This window comes from Gobius niger (genome assembly GCF_951799975.1).
Source record: "Gobius niger genome assembly, chromosome: 11".
NCBI classification, from domain to species: Eukaryota; Metazoa; Chordata; class Actinopteri; order Gobiiformes; family Gobiidae; genus Gobius; species Gobius niger.
Window position 1 is genome coordinate 10,276,117 of NC_136862.1, and position 9,395 is coordinate 10,285,511.

The 9,395-nt window shown below is 40.6% G+C and overlaps 1 protein-coding gene across 1 annotated transcript; it reads right to left on the minus strand.

Annotated features, from left to right (window-relative positions):
- Positions 1 to 179: 179 nt before the first annotated feature.
- On the minus strand, positions 180 to 8,692 carry LOC306969923 (uncharacterized protein). The gene is made up of 13 exons (XM_079565712.1): positions 8,528 to 8,692; positions 6,966 to 7,137; positions 5,210 to 5,384; positions 4,212 to 4,260; positions 3,492 to 3,786; positions 2,637 to 2,749; positions 2,508 to 2,556; positions 1,946 to 1,988; positions 1,731 to 1,773; positions 1,532 to 1,606; positions 738 to 807; positions 594 to 651; positions 180 to 279 (listed from the first exon to the last, which is right to left on the minus strand). Exons 1-13 carry the CDS (start codon positions 8,530 to 8,532, stop codon positions 221 to 223), a joined length of 1,206 nt encoding a protein of 401 aa, XP_079421838.1. The 5' UTR covers positions 8,533 to 8,692; the 3' UTR covers positions 180 to 220.
- Between the last annotated feature and the right edge of the window lie 703 nt (positions 8,693 to 9,395).

The window sequence follows — 9,395 nt, forward strand, 5'->3', positions numbered from 1 at the left end:
AAAAAGGCTGTGATTTAACACATGAGGAAGATTTAAGTGCATTTCCCAGTCATGAACAGTTCATTGGCGTAATTAAGGCACATTCCAGGAAGTCAAACACACTGATATAAATTAGAAAATATTCACATAACAACATGTGGTTTGTGGAACATGACCCGCCTATCATCCCATAAAATAGAAAAAAAAGTATTTTCTGAGAGGATTCTCCCAAATGTAAGTTTCATATCATCGCAGAGTCTTCACTGTTGTGCTGTGAAATCTGCAGCTGTTGAGTCAAAGCTGAAGAAAATGGAAATATTAGCATTAATATTAGCAGTGAACATTTACAGAGAGAATGTGTGGCAACACTTATAATAACGTCATCTTAATAAATGATTAACTTAGTTAATCACAAACAATTCATTAGTTAAGTGTGACACTTAATAACTATGTATATCTACTACAGTTAATAATAATATAGTAGTATAGTAGTTCCTCACATATACTTAACTAATGAATTGTTCATGATGAATTAAGTGTTGCCTCTTCATTTATTAAGGCTAAATAAGATGTAGTTATTATAGTGTTACCGAATGGAGCAATAAGAAATGTACCTGTTATTATCTCCTCCTTTACTTTATGGAGTTCCTTCTTCATTTCGTCAAGAATCTCCTGTTCTCACAAAAGTGAATATTGTGAACATAAACACAGAGGAATGAATGAATGCTCTAGGTTTAAACTGAGGCCAAGGTACAAACCTGCTTCAATCGATCCACATCCAAGCCTTCACTTACAGATCCTTCAGAGTTCTTCTTCATCATCTTCATCCTTAAACAGCAAAGCATTAAAGCAACCAATTAAATCCTTTAAAACAACATGAGCAGAGCTTGTGCAAAGCAGCATACCTAGCAAAGTACATGATCATATAGTACTATGGCATAGGACAGTGGTTCTCAAACTGTGGTACAAGTACCATTGGTGGACAGCAGGATAGTTTGTGTGATGCTTCTCGTTTCAGTTTAAATGCAAATGAGTTTTTATTCATGTTCATGTCCTCCTTTGTGTTAGTTCATGCTTTGAACTTCTTCATTCGTCCCATTAAGTTGCTGTGGACTTTTAAAGAAGCCAAATATTTGTTTTGTTTTTTGGTGGTACATGGTATGAAAATGAAAACCACTGGCACAGGACGAATTGTTCTTGTGACAAGTCATCAGTTGCCGTTAATAATATAATTTCTCAGGATTAAGTTATCAACCCTGACCAGCAGGTGTCTCAACTCAAAGCACTGAACGCATTTATGGCTGAATAACACATAAACCTACAGCAGAAAAGAGAAGCATTGCCGATAAGCACGAAACAATACTTCTCTCTTTGTTATAATTACAGTGTGAGACAGAGGCTGCTAAATGTCAATGTTTATGCAGTGCGTCAAACAGAAAACAGAAGTGAAGGCAACACTCATTTCACTACTGCACGTTCGCGGCAAGCTGAGACAGAAGTCGCTCAAACAAGGAAGCTTATTGAGCTGTTGGTATTTTGTAAAGCGTGGTACCTGGAGAGGGACGCTGTGGAGGGAGATGTGGTGGTGGGACTGGAGTCTTTGTTGTGGACTGTTGAGGATTTGAGCCTGAAATATAGCATTGTCAATATGAACGTATGACCCACAACAATCAAATACAATAATGCATTTGATATATCTACAATACAATGTGATATATCTACATCTCTTGTTCTGATAGGTAATCTCTTACCTCGGCAGGGTGGCAGACTTGTCGATAGGTCTTTCATTGGCTTCTGTAACATATTTAAACATTTATTAACAATAACATTCAGTACGTTGTGTGAATCATGACTGAGTTTGTTCACCAAGTTATATCTGTCTATTCCTATTTCCTGTGAGCACATATAGTCTAGTCTCTGTTGCAGTTAAATGTACGTGTTTGGCATATTCTGGCATAACCCTTACCTTCTGCTCCGGAGAACCTTTTGGGCAACGACTCTGTACTTTCCTAGTTACATAAAAATGAGATTCTTAACCAGTTGAAAAGGCAAATTGTGTATTACATCAAAGTATGAAGAATAAACACACTGCCTGACCAATAAAAGGTCACACGCTTGAGTAATTCATTGGAGCGCCTCTAGCTTTGATTACAGCACACATTTGGCATCGTTTCAATAACCCTCTGCAATGTCAAAAGATCCAGTGTTGCATTCAATTACAACCAAGATCTCGTATTCGTGAACACTGCGGAACCACTCATTCACAATGTGAGCCCGGTGAATCCTGGCATCTTGGAATATGCCCGCGCCATCAGGGAAGACACCATTGCTGGAATAACCTGGTCATTCAAGATGCTCAGGTAGTCAGCCGTGGGCACATAGTGTTGCTGAACCTAAACCGACCGACTGCAGCAACCTCAGATCATAATACTAAGCTAAATCAAGGTGGCGACTTTATTTTTGGTCAGGCAGTGTATGAATGGATAAGTTGACAGGAAAAGTTAGATTCAAAGAGTTTCATTTCATACATTTTGCGGTTCCTCCTTTTTCGGGGGTGGGTTATTTACAACCTTCCTTCTACAAAATGAATGGAGCATTAATTATAATTTAAGTGCATAAAGAAGCCAGTATTGTAATGCTACTGATACTGCATTTACCTTCTGGCGAGAATAGCACTCATTTCTCCCATCAGATCACCTCCTCCTCCTCCTCCTCCTCCACCAGAAGAGGGCGCTGGTTTGGAGGCTGCAGCAGCTGTAGAGTCGTCATCCTACAAAAGAAGGTGAATATGTCTTTATGAATTATATTTAGAGAAGTTTTATAATAAGTGAACGAGTAAAGCTAACCCCATGTATACTCTGGTGACAATGTGTTTTTGGACACAGCAATGAGAATAAGAAGCAGCTCAAACCACACAGACAACCACTTCCTGTGCAACAGACAAAACAAATGTAAAAACGCTGCAGCCTTTTCATTTCTGTCCGCATAGAGGTCGTGAGCAATGACAATAGGAGAAACTGCAACAGTCGTGTTATAATAAGAAGAACATGTTTTCAATGTATTTTCATTTCTCTGTGTTCCTCTCTGTAGCGGATGTGCACATTCTATTTCTATTTAAATCTAGATGGAAACTCAAATGGAGTGACAAAGTAAAGAATAACATGAGAATATCAGCAGACACAGCCAGCGATTTTTCTTTACGATGTTATGACACATCACACACATAACCTCACATAACCTCTATTGTCTGGAGACTTGTTTTTTCCCCCAAAACCTACCTCGGTCTTGGCATCAATCTCTGGATTTTCTTTTGGCTCATTATCAAACGAAAATGAGACTCGCTGGAGGGCGGGTGAGGGTCAAGCGATGGCTGGTATCTCTGATCTCTTTGGTTTTATTTGTTACAGTGGGTCCATTAGTTTATGTTCATTGCCTCTGATGTAGAATCACCCTTTTGCTTTTATTTACTCTCATTGTTGATGCTGTAAAATGTCTTTAAATGTTGCCTTTACCTTCGGAGCAGCTTTGCGTAGTTTGGCCCCTGCCAGTGCTGCAGCCAGGTTATTGCCGCCTCCACCTGTAGAAGGAGGAGGTGGAGGAGGAGGTGGGGGTGGAGGTGGCCCTGCTCCTCCAGAGGGGGCTGGAGGGGCAGGCGGACCCGCTGATGGAGCCGGGCCGGGCGGTGGAGGAGCAGGGGGGGCAGGTGGGGCAGGTGGGGCAGGAGGGGCAGGAGGGGCAGGAGGTGTCATAGGGGCAGCCGGTGGGGCAGCGGCCTGTCTCTCCTGCTCCTGCTTCTGTTGTTCTAACCTAAACATTAACAGAGCTGGTTAATATCAGCCAGGGATCACATGTGCAACAACAATCTCCTCTGATCATGACTGAGCATTATTCAGCAAATATGTTCACTAGGCACTGGTCAATGTTTTTATTATCCCCTTAAGGACTGTGGTGGCATTAAACCCATGACTGGTCTCCAGATATTGGTCAGAAGTCCTGAGCTGGAGCTGTAAAACTCCTTATTGTGTATCTTTTATATTGACTTGGAAAAACAGGAACTTTTTTTGTTAAAAGGATAAACACTTCACATCATTGTTTATAATGGTAATGCTACTGTGGCTTTTGCCTGAGCAAACCATGTTTCCATGTAATAATAAGTGGCTATTGTTTTAAAGCTTGGTGTATAAATATACAGCATTTGCCAAGACAGATGTAAAGAACACATTTAGTTGTACCGTCTTTGGTGTTCCAGCTCTTGAGGAGAGGGTCCGTTTTGCACTGGACCTAAACAAATCACATATTTTTCTTACAAAACAGGTATATTTTAAGCAAAGAAATAAATATATATTTACACTGTACACCAGGGGTCTCCAACCTTTTTTACCCGGAGAGCTACTTTTACACCACAAGAACATCGGAGAGCTACTTGTGCTTCAAAAACACTGTAAAATGCTATTTGGGTGTACTTCACCCTGGAGAATTAGTAGCCAAGATCGTATTTCAAAGAAAATGACTTGAGTTTAGTCCTTATACTTGACAATATAACCTAGCTGTTTGCCAATGAACCATGAACCAACAGAAAATGCATCTAAAATTTTTGTTATCATGCATATAGAGCTGTAGAAAGTCTTCGGCGAGCTACCTAGAAAGGCCTGACAAGCTACTGGTAGCTCCCGAGCAACTGGTTGGAGATCCCTGCTGTACACGTTGTAATAAAACATAGATATGTAATAACTAAATTCAAATGCATTCAGTCAACAGAAAGCAGGTTGGTGGTGAATGGTACATCAAGAGTTTGTGTCAAGTCATAATTTAAGTAGGTGGACAAAGACCTTACAACTCAATGGGAGAGACACAGTTGTGGAAAGAAATCACCCAGCAGAAAATCTCAAAGTGTTTTCTCTGATCATTATTTAGAAGTGATTGGATTCAGAAACATGCCACACTCATCTTATGGCTTAAAGTCCTTTCATCTAATTAACGTCAAGGACATCATTATGAATATTGTCTCCTCTTCTGGACACATTTATGAGTTCATATGTGCTGGGGGAGAAGATGTTAAACTCTGACTGTTTTTTATTTCATGTGGATAGGTCCAGTCAGTACAGAGTTATTAGCCATAACCCCATCACAGTTTTAAAGTATAGGCTGTTTTAAAATGTTCTAATGTCATGTGAACACAACCGACTGAAGGAGACGTCTGAGACCTCTCAGCGGACTCGTGTCTGTGTACCTGGAGGAGCATTGAGAGCGTCCAGAGCGTGCATCATGGCTTTAGCGAAGGCCGCCCCGTCCTCCTTACTGCTGAAGTTCAGCCCCCACACGTGTCGGGGGTCCCTCCACTGGTGGAAGTTTGGGGTGGCCTGGTTATACTTCATCCCCTTTACAATGGGACAGTTTATCACCACCTTTTGGGACAAACGACAGTGATTAGACGTAGTGCATTGATAAAAGATGTTCTTATGTTTCTAACCTTCCTGTGTGGTTGTCATAGCAGCAGCTGGACAGTGAGTCGGATTATTTTTCATGCTAAATACTTACCTTTATGACACAATATACTAATAATTACTGTGAAGGAAAGAGGTCCTGAACTGTCTTGCTCCCGGGCGGACGCTTAACCCTCCGCATCATTCTTATCCCCATAAAAAGCATCGTGTTTGGTTTTGGTCACATGTAGGAAACCCTACAGCAGGGGTAGGCAAAGTCAGGCCCAGGGGCCAAATCCGGCCCTCCAGCACAGAACCTCTGGCCCCCAAGATGATTTTGAGAAATATTATTATGCAAATAAGAGAGCAAATACCTGTTAAAGTACCCTAAAAATGTGGGTCATTTTATATAATGTAAAACAGGTATTCTAGACCCAAAAGTGGGTCGCGGAACCATTTTCAGTGGGTCGCGAGTCTAAAGGGAACTTTTATTCAATATTTTCCACTAACAAAGTTTGTTATTGGGTTGTTTTGATCATAATTTCAGTCTTGTTCAACAAAAACTTGTGTGGGCTTAATGTTGGGTCCCGAAGCCACTTAAGAACCACTGATGTTAAACATTGGTATTTGCAGAGGTGAGGTTCGGCCCCTGGTGTTTTGGGCGAAGATGAAAATCGGCCCTCCACCACACAAACCTGCAGTGTATATTGAGCATGAGTAGGTTGCTAGTACTAATTTTGAAGTGAAAAGAGGAAGTTGCATGGCTCGTACATTACCACAGAGTGTCATTTCAAAAGATGAGGACAAGCAGTGAGTAATTGTAAAGTACTGTGTGACATACTGTAGATTTGCAAAATATTGTAGAGTTTTAGGATAAACCTTAGAGTTACGAAATATATAAATGTGCAAAATCTCAGCCAGGATACAGCCCTTTACAATACTATGAATAAAACAAACCAATAAATGGGTTTAAAAGTTCAGAATCTCCTTAGTGATGATTTATAGTAATGATACGCACTACAATAGGTACTGCAGGTGGACCCAAAATCACTTTTTGTTTTTGTTTTGTTGATGTTTCATTTCATTTGCCCCACACCTATTTCTTTTTGCATGTATGTTTTAAGCCACAGGATCACACTTAATTTGAACACAAGTGAAAATAATGTATGAATGGGGACCACAGCTTGAGAAACACAGGGCTGGCAGGGGCTCTATAGGCAAGAATGGGTTCAGTCGTCCGATCACCCTTCAAATTCCCCCCTATACCAATGGATTAGTAACAGAATCCATAATCCAGAGTGCAGAAAACACTACATATTGACCTGAAAGTAATAAACAAAATTTAACAAACTGCCTTGGTCGCCTATGCCCAGAACCGGCCCTGGAGAAACAGTGGGTTAGTGTCTACACATGCACAACTGAGCTGTCCCCACACTGCAGGTCAAAATAAGCGAAATACAGTAAACATAAGTACATTTCAAAGTAACCCCATGAACCCCGCTTTGGGAATGACTGTCTCAACTGTTTCTCACACATACAGTAGTACTTCTGCGTGTGCTGTACCTGCTGGTCGGCCTGCAGCTTGCGTCCCACCACCCTGAAGGTGTTTGCGGAGGGGCTGTGGTAAATGTGCACTCGGCTCAGGGCGGGGGAGTCGGAGCCCGCGGGGACCCAGCGCTTAGTGCCGTCATCGTAGAGCATGACGGTGGCCCGCACCTGACACGTACTGGACTCACTGCGAGGAAAGCAAGTTATGTGAAAAAAAAAAACATAAACATAATGACTACACTTTAACCTCTTAACTCACGCCTGAACCAAGGACCTCCAGTTCAGCTTTACCCAAATCTAGTATCTTCTTGGTTGGAGCTTACAGCCTGTAGGCCAGAGTAATGTCTCATTTGAAAGCTAAGACCTACAAAACTGATGGGAATGGATCTTTTTTCTTGCGTTGTTGCTGTGTTATAATCACTTTTTTTTTAAAGTTCTTTTACATCACATTTTTGCCCTTTTTTCGTCACATTTTGTCACTTTCTCATCATATTTTTGTCTTTTTTGTGTCACATTTTTGTCACTTTTTCGTCACATTTTTGTCTTTTTTATGTCACTTTTTTGTCTCTTTTTCATCACATTTTTTGTCACTTTTACATCGTCACTTTTTCATCACATTTTTGACTCTTTTTCATCATAATTTTGTCTTTTTTGTGTCACATTTTTATCTCTTTTTCGTCGCATTTTTGTCTCTTTTTTGTCACATTTTTGTCACATTTACGTCACATTTTGTTTCTCTTTCATCATATTTTTGTCTCTTTTGTGTCATATTTTTGTCTCTTTTTCGTCGCATTTTTGTCTTGGTTTTGTCAAATTTTTGTCACTTTTTCATCACTTTTTTGTCTCCTTTATGTCGCATTATTGCCTCTTTTAAGTCATATTTGTATCTCTTTTTCATCCCAGTTTTCGTCTCAGTTTGTCTCTACTGTGTTCAAGAAGCTTTTAGATTTAGGTAAAGCCAAACTGGAGAAAATATACTTGCTTCAGGAGGGGGTTAAGAGGTTAAACAATAGCAGGGTGACAAAAGATGATTTAAATGTGTATACTGTAGTAAACACAGTCTGCACATTTTGTCAAACTGACACAGCACAATATGCAGTTTTTTAGGTCTTGTGTATTAAAAAAAACCCAATTGCTGCTTTTGATTCAGACGTCTGAGCATTTGGTATTAATAATGTCACAATACAAGATGCTGTAATATATATGCATAACTTTGTGGTGCAGAGAATCTATCCACTGTTTATATAAATGTGCAGCATGTCTATATGAATAACACTTTATATATCATTTTTATATCAAGTCTTATTGTTCATTGTGAGAGAAATCTCCACTTCCCCTCTAGCTTTTGTCACCACCACTTCCTGTGTTCTCTGCCCTGAGCCACATTTCACCTGCCGATGTTGTACATTTCACATGACATCAAATGGTTACTGACTTACATTGCTCACAATTGCATCATAACAGCAAAACATGTTCAAAACTAACAAACATCATGCATGAGTGACGGCCATGCAAATACAAAGACGTGTTTAACTTCTGCGAAAACAAGCTTGAATGTTAAAGAAAAGAAGACGTACCTCATATTTGTGGGATAGTTCAGCCTCTCTGTCCCAGCTCAGACGCTCCTTTTCCCCTGTACGTTAGAGTTCAGTTTGCAACCATAACCTCTGCGCTCCTCCGGCTCTCTCGTCTATGACATACTTCAGCAGCCCGTGCACTTCTGCCTTTGCACTCTCATTTCCTAGACAGTTTTTTTTTCTCTTCACACTTCCTGTTCTCGTCTGCTTCTCGCCAACCTCTTAATTGTCACTTCACACCTTTTTTGTCTCTGCGTTCCACTAGCACAGCACAGCTCGGATTTGATTTGATTCTCAAACTGTGCTGTGTGTGTGTGAGTACCATCAGGTGGAACTCCTGCTATTATAGACTTTACTCAGTTTGATTAGAGATTGTTTCATACGCGCTTTAGACACGCATTTAAGGGAGATGTCTTTGTAGATCAGACGTCACTCAGTTTAGAGATAATCTATTTCAATCCATGTGTATTTGAGCCTCTTTTAGACACAATTTAGATTTGATCTTGGCCTGGTGGCATTTAAAGGAACAGGCCACCGTTTTTCCACACTAAGATATGTTCTTACTTGAGCTTAGACGAGTTGATACGTACCTGTCTGGTCTGTGTGCGTGCCCGGGGAGGAGCGTGGTAGCTTCCAACTTCACCCCCGTTTGGAGCTATAGGAATACATTGGAAGAGGCCAAATGCTAACAACATCTTTGGTCGTTTTTTGTGACTGAGGGCACGCGCAAAACCAGACAGGTACTCATCAACTCGTCTAAGCTCAGGTAAGAACATATCCCAGTATGGAAAAAACGGTGGCCTGTTCCTTTAAAGGGGAAAATATTGTAATGAATTGGAACCTTGTGTGGAAAGATTGAGAACTACTG